Source organism: Aquila chrysaetos, chromosome 18 (assembly GCF_900496995.4).
Source record: "Aquila chrysaetos chrysaetos chromosome 18, bAquChr1.4, whole genome shotgun sequence".
Classification (NCBI taxonomy): Eukaryota; Metazoa; Chordata; class Aves; order Accipitriformes; family Accipitridae; genus Aquila; species Aquila chrysaetos.
In genome coordinates, this window is record NC_044021.1 from 1,729,636 (window position 1) to 1,741,094 (window position 11,459).

General features: G+C 41.1%; 1 protein-coding gene across 2 annotated transcripts; it reads right to left on the bottom strand.

The window, feature by feature from the left end:
• Positions 1-1,442: 1,442 nt before the first annotated feature.
• On the bottom strand, positions 1,443-10,713 carry LOC115352983 (carboxymethylenebutenolidase homolog). Of its 2 annotated transcripts, none has more exons than XM_030041853.1 (6): positions 10,471-10,713; positions 6,816-7,029; positions 6,053-6,160; positions 4,103-4,158; positions 3,509-3,600; positions 1,443-1,829 (listed from the first exon to the last, which is right to left on the bottom strand). In XM_030041853.1, the coding sequence occupies exons 2-6, from the start codon at positions 7,019-7,021 to the stop codon at positions 1,650-1,652; spliced, it is 642 nt and encodes a 213-aa protein (XP_029897713.1). In that variant the 5' UTR covers positions 7,022-7,029; positions 10,471-10,713; the 3' UTR covers positions 1,443-1,649. The 2 variants fall into 2 exon arrangements, with proteins under 2 accessions (XP_029897713.1, XP_029897712.1); XM_030041852.1 differs by having other exon boundaries at positions 4,016-4,158.
• Between the last annotated feature and the right edge of the window lie 746 nt (positions 10,714-11,459).

An 11,459-nucleotide genomic window follows, 5' to 3' on the forward strand; every position in this document is an offset into this window, starting at 1 on the left:
CTGTCGACCAGCACTTCTCCAGGTCCCCCCAGTACCGCCTGAAACCTGGTGTAGAGTCCCAAAGCACATCCAGGGAGGTACTTAAAAACCACACGCATGTTATTTTTCTTTTATCCTTCTGTCGCAGTGTTGGAGGAAATTTATTTCAGCAGGTCAGCGCTTGGTTGCGGAGCCGCCGTGGCCAGCTTGGGAGAAGCGTGGCACTGCAGCGAGAAGGTCAGCCACGGGAGATACCCCTGTGCTCACAGCAGGACAGCTCTCTTGGCTGTAACACAACGCTTACAGTTTCAAGTTTCATTCTCTCTAACTACGAGCATCCTCCATCAACATGTCTATAGCCGTACCTCCATTGATACAGCCGCCCAAAAGGCAAAGACAGACGTGCTGACGTCCAGGCAGGTGCTGACCGGCGGGCCAGGTTGCTGAGCATCATGCAGTTTGTCCGGTGCCTCTGATTTCGTGACACCTCTCCTCACAGCAGTATTGTTTAACATACTCTGTCTGTTGAGGCACGTGGACAACCCTGACCGTATAGTTACTCCAATAGGATAGCAATGTGTGAAACTGCCAAACGTTCCTGCTGGCAAAGGGAAAGTAATATCCATGCAGATAGCTAGCCTTGATTTATGGCTACATTGACAGGGTGAGAAACTGAGAGATGCTGTAGAAAATAAAAAGGGACGCGGGTCCCTTAGAGGATTTCTGAGTAAACACAAGTTGCCAAGTCATTACCAAGGCAATGAAATATAAAAATACCAAAAATAAAAAAAAGTCAGCAGGTCAACAAAACTGGGGCCAGTGCGGTAAGAGTAAACAGGGATGTTTCTTGTTGTTTATATGTTGTGTACTTGGGAGGAGATAAGGGGGATATAGGGGAAGAACTTGAGAGAGGAACAAGGGGTATAATGTAAAGCAAACAATATAATCAGGACTGAGCGTGGGTACCTATTTGTCAGCCCTGTGCCTGATCACCACAGTTTGGACCCGGACAATAAACCCACTGTTTCCACAGTGTTCGTGCCTGGGTTACTTCCGCAGCCAGGAGGGACTGGTTACGTTTTTCCCTGATGTCAATGAAGGAATACTAGAAGTGCCCTCCTTAGCATTGCCAAGGGAATACCTGGAGGTTGCCACCTAACGGCATCATTCCTTCCTAACTCCTTAACATAGCCAAGTGTTTGTTTCACGCCTGGGAAATTCTGCTCAGTACAGCAGTATATCTGAGACAAATGCCCTGTAGTTAATAAAAAAAAGTTTGTATGTAAAACCAGGGTATTTCCATGTTAACACCTATGACCACCAATCATCATACCAAAATAAAGCATGAAGCTACTCAGGTAAAGTCATGATGAAGTCATGCTCGCTAGCAAAGATAAATGGATAAACAGTATCGTTACTATTGATGTCATAATGCAGAAAAATGAAGCAAATACAAAGCAAGATAAATTCAAGCAACTTTTTAATGCCTAATCGTCCTTTAGTCTAGCTTTGATTTCACAATCACGTAAAAAAAATAATTAAGAACTTTAAATTAAAATGTTCCTATTTCTGCTTATGACAATTTTCAAAACCAGATAGTTCTCCCTTGACTGTTTTCTTCTCTCAAATCAAACACTGATATTGAAGCCTAGTATTACTTTATGCTTTTGTCAAATAAACATTTTGAGCCAATCAATCATATCCTTTCTAGCTTCTTCAATATAAGGTTTATCATCAGGTTTCATATCTTCTGGCTTCAATTGTGCAAACCCATGAACTTGTCCAGGATAAACTTTAATTTTATATGCAACTTTACAGTACTGTTTCAACTTCTCCTCCAGTAAGGTGATCTGTAAAAGAAAGAGTTTTTACATTATGTTATGGGGTTTTTCTATTACATTTGCCAAACTTGCTCTTTCTCCTACCTCTACACCTTTGTCTTTTCTCCACTGTCACACTTGAAGCAGGTTCTGTGGCTCAAGAGATGAGAAAACCCCTCTTTGGAATATAAGACTGAAACATTTTCTAAAAGTATGGGTGAGTCTAAGAACCTCAACACTTATTGCAGAGATGGTTTGGTAAATCTTATTGCCGTAAAGGAACAGGTCCATTTCTATTCAGAGACGTAGGCTTGTAAGCTAATTTTAAACTCTGATCTTGAGATAACATATTTCATAAACCTCAGTGACTCTCAGTCCAAAATATTTTGATAGGCTTAGTAACAGAGTTTAAGAAAACAGAGGGTTTTTTTTAGTTTACTGTATAACAAAAAGACACTGCTCCTGCACAATCTTTTGGTGATAAGTACACACATGCTTGCACACAGAGACTACTAACCATATGATTATATACAAGTGTAGACACATTTTTGTGCACATTTCCATTAAAAAGTCAGAAAATAGGAGGATGAACACTTATTTTGCCCCTGCAAGCTCAATTCTACCCATTGTGCAGATTAGAGTCAGTATTGTAATTTATTTCATGTTCACTTCCCACCCACCCCACCCCCGAGCTCTTTATTGCTCAGTGCAGAAAACAATGTATTTGAGGATTTGGTTTTTTTTAATACAAGAATTTTTCTTACACAGTCTGCACAGGTAGCTCAGAGAGAAAGCTTCAGGACAAAAAGGTATAGTTTCAATGTGTAACACATGATGGAAAAAAACATATTTATGAAAATTTTGCCCCTGGGAAAAAGACACTTTCACCATAAAAAGGGGACAGGGAGTGAAGGATTTGTTTTCCTGTGCAGAGGAGACGCATATTTGAGGTGCAGATCAACATACTGAATAACACAGTTCGAAGTAAATACCATCTGGCTTCTGCATTCCCAGAGCACGCTGCCAGTTCCCCAGTTAGACCCGACTCCTTCACAACCAACTATGCTAGAGGTGGTATGCTATCCTTGTCACTGAAGAGAAAGAATTTATGCACAGAAGAGGGCACCAGTTTCCTACCCATATATTTATCCAACCTCTCAGATACACTTACAACAGGGGTTATATCAGAATGTAGCTGGCAGCCAGGAGTCAAAAGACTGTCCACGAGTTGTCATCATCTTAGTTAAAATTCACACCCACTCTTCTGACACAGTTAATTTTGTTGTCTCGTACCCAAATCAATTAGTCATTGGTCCACATCATCAGAAAGTTCAGTTACTAAGCTGAAATTATTTTTTTTCCATTCAGTGTCCAAATTCAGTGGTTTAACTACCTGTTCTCTCATCCATAGCATTAGTATCCCAGTTTTTGAGATGTTTGGCTCATACCAGTTGGATCTCCCTGCCCAGTTTCACACTCTGCTTGTCCAGCCACTCAGAGACCAACAACTGCTCCTTACTGCATTCCTCACCTCAAAAAAGAAGCTTTGAATAACCTAAGCAAGGTATGGGGGAAGTTGAAATATAAGCAAAACAATCCAGCCTGTCTGATTTTTTCGTATCTGAAAATGGTTTCTAACAAGCTAGGATTTCTGTGTGGGATGAAAGAACTATGGGAAAAGAAGAAGAATTTCCAATACAACAGCTTACCTGGTTGTAAGAAATAGTGTGGTCTTTCTCACCAAAAATGAAAAATGTGGGATTTAGTAAATTGTATCTTTCTTCAGAGTCCCTAATTATTCCTACAATGTTTTTGAGAAACAGTCTGTTAGTGAGGTTAATGTTCTTGCAAGATAAATGGCAAATTAAAAGACAAAATTTCTATTTAGGTTTACTCGTTATGTGCATTTTTTAGATCAGGACAGTTTCTATTTGGATGGAGAAAAGAAGCGTTTGGAAAATATATTTCCCCACTCTCCAAGCACTAAAAAAAAAGATTAGAAAATTACTGTGCAAAAGGAAGCAATTTTTTTTTCTGGTTCACAGCATTCTTAAATGTTTATACGAATGTAGCATATTGCTGAAATAACCATAATTAAAATCTGCAACTCACCTTTGAATCGAGCATTTACAGAAATTCTTACAAAGCAATAACTAGAGTTACAAACTATGCGTAGTCATGTGAGCCCACGTAAGTTTTCATGTGTTCTACACTACCATAGAGGGACACCCCAGCGGTTAATTGAGGATTTTTCAGCATCAAGTGATGTACTGCCATTCCACCCCAGGAAAACCCAACGATACCAATCTTCTTTGCACCGCACTGTTCCTTTAGATACTTCAAGACAACATCAGCTTCCCTAAGACATATAAACAAAAGTAAACTAAGGAATCTATTGCAGAATCAATACTTGACAATTTAAGTAGTAAATTAAAAGAGATACATGAATTTTTCTGCATCTGCACCCCCAATCATTTAAAACAGAGAATACTTAAAAAACACATTTCAGCCCAGAGCAGTGGCTTCTATTCTTAAATGGAAGTTAACAACCCTGGTCCTAGTTTAGGGAAGTACAGGTGTAGGTACTTAAATACTTACCTGAAGAGTGACCTGCTCCTTTGTTTTCAAAAGAAGCAAATTTTTAATTGAATCACTTTGTCTAGGACAGGACAACTAAAGACAAGACATATCTGCAAGTAGAACAACATCTTGCATTATGGATTGTAGGAATAGATAAGCTTCACTGTGCTATGTCTCCAGAGTCTACCTATTTAGATAAAGATTTATCTTGAGTATGTCATTCCTGTTGCATGAGTTAATATTAAAATATCCTACCAAGCCCACATGCAATAATACTATACTAAAGTAGCAATTACTCAAAATTAAACCATCGGTAACTATAATGTTTAAAAAAACAGGTATTGCATAAGGTATAATGCAAAAAATATGCAAATTTTTTTTTCATGTAGGCCAGAGCAGGTAAATTTTTTTTTTAATTGCTAACTCCTTAGGTCTCAATAGTTTTATCTTTTTTATTATCTACCAAGTTTTAAATTAATTTTAAATGCAGACTGCATATACTAATAACTATTTTTTCAAATATTATGCACATTAGTACAGTCATCACAGGTTTGCTTAGGCTGACAAAAAAGCAGTACGAGACTGACACAATCAGGAGATCGTGTCCTAGGCCTGTAGCGTGTGCGCTGTGAATGGATGAGCTCTCTCAGATTTGATTTGCTTGGAAGGGTACTAAGTCATGGGTGTGTTTCATTCTTTGTGCTCTGAAAGAGCGATGGATCTGACCTTGAGGGCAGCTACAAGCGAACCCCCAAAAGACAGCACAGGCATGTCCTTGAGCGCTTAATTGTTTAAGGCAGTGCCCACATATCTGCTCACTCTTTGGAGTAGGATTTTTTACAGGTGTGTTAGTCATTTGTCTTTTCAAAAAATTCAGTCACAGCTTCTGCAACTATATGGTCAAAAGCTTTGCTGAGAGATGTTGAAGTTAGCCTGTGACCACTGGGATCTCTTGAAAGGTTCAGAAGAATATTTGTGGCTTACAAGATGATAGCTGAGTAATAGGGTGTCACTGCCTCACTATCATCTTCTGAAGTTTTAGGCTCTGGTGATAGATGCTGAAGAAACAGTAATGCCTCCCATAATTCAGGGAAGCCTTGTTACAGGCACTGCTGGGCTCTACAGATAGTGGGCCCTCTATTTCACGTTGAGAAAAACAGTATCGTTGATCAGATATATCTTAGGTTTTGGGCAGTCTTGCAAAGCTTGATCTGGTGCTGCTCAGGAGAATATCATCTGCACCTACCATTATCTACAAGGCAGAAAGCAAGATGGGCAAGTGACACATGGCAGATAACATGAGCAGTTGTGGAGGAGTTTTCCTCCTTATCTTGAGGAACTGGAGGCAGAGTCAGCACTTGTGCGTGAGAGTGCTGAGTATTTCATAGCCTGCAAAACACTGGCTATGAGCCTCTGCGGTCAGTATGATATAGTTAGAAAAGGGCCCAGGAAAACAAGATGGGGACAATAAGCAGAGGGCTGCATGGAGCAGATGGTCCTTTCCAAATCCCGGCCAAGATAGTGCCCAGAACCACAGCAGAACCTCCCAGAATTAGCAATTGTGTGCGTGCAGGCAGCTTGCCCTGCTGTGAGATGCCACCTTTAACATTACATATAAATTCCTCTCGTTTGCTAGATGCTCTTTAAAGTTCAAGTACAAATATACACCTTACTTGTCTACTTTCATAGGATCATGATCTTTCATCCAGCCAGCAAAGTCAGCCCAGTGATCAGTAGTTTTCCAGGGGTCTGTTCCCTTGAAGAAGTCTGGGCAGATGGTTCTGTGAGAGACATGGAATCAAGTCAACTTTCACATCCAGGTGGGGAGAATCTGTGAATGTCTAAATGGCTCCTAATGATTTGTCTACTCCAGAGTACACATCTACATGGTTACTATCTGAATCATATTCTACTTATCCTGTTCTGGCAATCAGCAGAGCTAAAAGTGTATGTCTTTCTATGAAAAAAAAAAAAAAATACAACCCACAAATAAACTCTCATTATTTCCTTAGACATACTTAATACAAAAGTAAAGGGATTAAGCAGCCCTCCTGATTCTATATAAACACATATATATCTCTTTGCTAGTAAAAGCTAAAGCAACTGTTCAAAAGGTTTGGTTCTGAAAAGCTTATACAACTTAAAGATACATACCAACATTTATCTTTTAATCACCCACGCTGCCACGTAAGCACAAACACTGGCACTTTGTGACTCTCCTTGTGGCCTTGTACTCAGGTAGCCATTTTTCATGGGTCAATTTTAGTGGCTTTGATGGCCTCATGGACACATTTTGTCCCTTTGCGTTTTTACTTGCTTAGACCGAAATGGTATAGTTGCCCTATGTGTATGGGAAACACCATACTCCATGCTTAGCTTTGGGCCTGGTGATCTATCAATGCATTTAAGAGGAAGATAGGAAAGACAGTCGCTTACATGTATCCATGACCTGCAATCAAATCGACTATATATCTAATGTCTGGGAACAGCCATCCAAATATATCATGAATCACAATCACAGCTTTGTCTGTGAAAAAAGATGGTCTGCAAACATATGCATTGATGTGCTCAATTTGTACTTCATGTCCAAGGCATCCATAAGGAGATCTTTCTCCAGTACCATATAGAAAAGGATCAGCCATTTGGAAACCTAAAAAAAAAGAAAAAAAAAAGAGAACAAGAAAGTCAACACAATTTGTTAACACAAATTATTAAGGGCAAATAAAGGCAAATATGATATGCAGAAAGTAGTTCGATAACTTCTGTAAGTAACAATGACATCCTTGTCTGAAAGGAGAAAGTAGAAAAAAGCAAAAGCAATGTTCCAGTGCCGAATGTCTCTTAGTCCGTTATGTGTCACTAAGCTGAGAATGAAGAGAAATACCAAACACAAAGTTATAAAATTACAGACAACCTACACATGTAGGTCCTGACTCTCACATTTGTTTTGCTCCCGTGCCACTCTGTCAGCACTGGTGTGAAGCAGTACGGCTTAAAGATGTCACTCTCTCCCCAGGTGTGGGGCCATTATGCATGTCTTCATGGGGAATCCCGTGCTGGTTTCTCTGAATTACGTGATGGGTGAGGACCACAGCACTCAACTGCTACAGAAAAGTACAGTGTTCAGTGCTTCTCTCAGTGCTGGCGCCTGCGAACTAACCTGCGATTTCAGTAGCAGCACGACAGCTGTTCTGGGAGCCCATATATTGGGCACAATCAGTGAAGGACTGCAGTACAGATTTGTAAATTAAGATTCCAATGCCTTGGGCCCTTATGCCCTGGAAAGGGATTGCAAGAAAACAAGCAGATATGCAAATGTCATTCAAGATATGTGAGAGTATTTGGTTTTGTCCCATCTCCAAAAATAGCAATTACAGACAACGTAGCTCCGCTAGGGAGATTGAAGTCAAAAGTTGTTCTGACTTCCTGTGTCAGGAGCTTGGAATGGACTCTGTGCAAAAAGTAGAACGCGATCCTGTAATTAAAAGTAGTCTTATAATGCATCTATACTAGGAATCCAATTAAGTCTGCAGGGGCAGTGTTAATAGTAGCATTTCCTTGTCATCTGCTGACTTTGAAACTGTCCTTGGGGGATGCAGTACACACACCTGCATATACATTATGACTGTCTCTACTTCTTCATTTCTACATCAGCCTATTACTTCTGTTTGAGTTGTAACACATACTTCAGAAAGCTGTTTAGTCATCATGGAAGAATGGCAAATTCTGGTAAAAATGTATACCTTCCTCAGCTCTCCATTAGCCACAGCAGTGGAGAACTGAGTAATGGGAAATCTCACTGGGGCAATATGGACACATTTGGAACCATGGTGCAGTCAGACTGAAGAACAGAGAGTCGATACCGCAGAGACTCACCGCTTGCTTGTGCCTACACAGCACTTCCCAGCTTGCGTGATTAACACAGGCTCAATAACAGCATCCAAATTTTATATGCATTTAGACTGCCTTATACCCAAGATAATCAGCCTTCCCGATGCACAGCGCAGAGACACTGTTCTTCCTCATCCCAACCCTGGGGCTGCTGTCACCAGATCTGGCAGGGCCAGCACTGAGTTTGAGCAAATATGCTTGGTTACAACCATAACCCCTGGCTGGTAGAGTGGAGTGTAGAGGTACAGGAACTGGGTGAACGTAGCTTTACTGCTAGAATCAAGCTGCTTCAGAAATAGCCATGAGGTGGATGATCTCACATTGTTAGTAATCCCCTGTGCTGATAACTGAGAGCTGATTACATTTGTTAATTTTTCTCCCACCTTTCTCAACATCTGAATGTCAGGGTTGGTACTAGGAAGCATAAAGTAGCCTGATCTTCAGGACTAAAACCTCCGTTGCCTTGCCATCGTATGAAAGTGGAAGTTGTAACACACATGGGAGAGTATCTCTTAGTTTAAGCTCCCCAAAATAGGCCTGAAAACGCTTGAGAGATGTCTGTTCATGCAGAAGTGCTCCCTACCTCTTTTTTTTTAGCCTAAGATGAATGAGCTTGTTGAACTGCAAGAGACTGCCTGGAGAATTCACAGGCACTCCCAAAGATAGCTAACACTACTGGCTTCTGAGATGGCAGCCACAATCTTACTCCACTAACGTCTTTTGTTCGGAAGGGCACAACCTATGGTGTCCCCTTCAAGGAAGTAGTGTTTAGGAGGCATTAAGTTTTGCAATAGTTGTGAAACAACCTACTCCTTATCTGTTGGTTGCTCCCCAGAAATCGTTTCTTTAGCCTATCTTGATTGACGCCTAGCCAGCTGGCTCTCCTCCAGGCACCAGGCTGCGGAGAACCTTAGTAATCAGCAGCCACACCTGAACTGCTTAGAAGTCTTTGATGGGATCCTGTTCAGTCAGAAGCTTTATTTGTTCCCACCCGCTTTGTCCCACGCAACATGGTGTGGCAAAGCAACAAGCCAGGATATTTCCTACCTGTCCTGTCTCACCTCATTCCCTCTTCCCACCAGTTTCAGTCATTACACTTTTCCTTTTCCTGCTTTCCCTGTGGCACAGTTCCAAGCAGGCAGCATCTTGCCTTTATGCCCCGCTCCTCATCGCTAAGCTCCAGCACAGAGGAGATGCGGGGCCTGGTGGGAAGCTACGAACAGGGGAAAAACTGACTGCTGCGAACAGGGAAAAAAGACTCATATCCATGAGTCTGCTGTTATCCTTCTGCTCGTTAAGAGAAGGCCTTCTCATAGCTTCTCCTTCTCACCAGTGGTCCTGCTCTTCCTTGGGTGTCTTGACACCACTCAGCTTTCGTGCAAGTAACATAAAAACTGAGGAGAATTATTTACTATTATCACAAGGCAAAGGTGGGCTCCCTTGGGTGGTCGGACAGACGCGAACAACTACATTTTTAGGGAGCAACAAATCACATCATTAAATCCTGCTGAATCTTAAGTTTTCAATAGGAAAAAACAAACCCCTATTGGAAGGTGAGGCTGAAAATCTTTAAAAAACAATCAGATAAAAACAGGGGCAAAGATAGTCCTAAGGATAATCCTCACTTCTCAGAAAGTGAGTGTGAGCACGCGATCTCAAAGTGCTGTGCTGTTTGGCAGGACCTTGAACTAGTGATGCCAAGATGTGACATCTCTGCCCTTTTCCTGGGTCCAGTAATAACATTTTAAATGCCAGCAGTAATTTATTTCAATCGTAAGTGCTCCAATGGACAAGGATAAGAATGGGAATTCATTACCATAAGGGCAAAAGAAATTATTATGGTCCTTTAATGTGGTCTTGCTACCGATGGACATAAAATGGTTACCAGTGTCTTCAGAACTATTGCTGCGCCACAGCTTGCAAAAAGGACTCAAAATAAAATCCAGTCTTTCCTAAAGTTGACACCCTTTATCTTCACCTTATCTGCTCCCTAATGCTTGTCTTTGTGCATTTTTTTACTGAAACCAAAACAAAAGTCTCTCTTTAAAGGAGTGGATTTTGCCGAATGTTTCGTGCCTTTTCAAAGAGCTGCATCTAATTGCTTAGCAAATTCAGATTTCTCCCTTTCAGCACAGTTAAAAGTAGTTAGCCTTTCTCTGCTGCCAACTCAGCCTTTGTGGACCAGTTTGCCATCACATACCTGGAGTACAGGATCCTGTTTTATCCCAGCTCGCTGCTTCTGCTCAGTGAGATGCCAGCTAGATTTCTCTAAACACGAAAAGAAGAGAACCCGTTCTGCTGACAGCTTTGCTCCTGCTGCTGCCCATCCAGTTCCCAGGTGCTCTTCAACTCAGACTCAACTGCAGACTTTGGGATTGGGAGGTGAGGAGGAGAGGCTTAGCACAGGAGTCATCCCAACCGGAACGGGTGGGGACAGATCGTGCAGAGCGGCAGGGTGCAGCAGGCTCCATCCACATCAGTTGCCTCTTACTCTACCTTTTATTTATTTATTTTTTAAGGAGTTTAGAAAGCAAGATGCACACGAACACTATACTGCTCTTTTTTTTTTTTTCATCTCTCTAAATATGTGTAATTCCTAACAAAGCAGTATAGAGAAGTTGCAACAAGGCTGCTGAGTCTTATTATCAGCACACTTCAGTCTTCTGGGAAAATTTCCCTTCCAGAACGGTACACTACAAAGCAAATGATGTGTGTGATGCAGCCATTTAAGACACTGCAGAATCTTTAGACCTCAGCATTTATAGCTGAGACATTTAGCATCAGTGGTGCATTTGCTGATGCATTGTTAAATTCAGAGATGCATTTTCTTACAGTATATTCATGCACTTTTATTGTCCATCATAAATTTCTTTAATGGAATTCGTGCCGAATTAAGATGAATCTGTCCTAGCAAACTTGCAGCATAAAAATATTATGGAATTCTCCCTAGCACACAGATTAAACATATTACAGCCACACCCACAAGTATTCCCAACAAGTCCAAAAGTGTTCCAGGTTATTTTTGATTAGACTTGCTTTCAACAAGTTAGAAACATTTGAGTCTGAGCTGGCTGTTATTGATGGTAGCTCGTTGAAATTTTCCATTTCTATTTCCATAACGGCCTTGTATGCAAGGAACATTAGCTTAGCCCTCAGGCTGATGTCTACTACAGCTTTTATTTTTTCTCT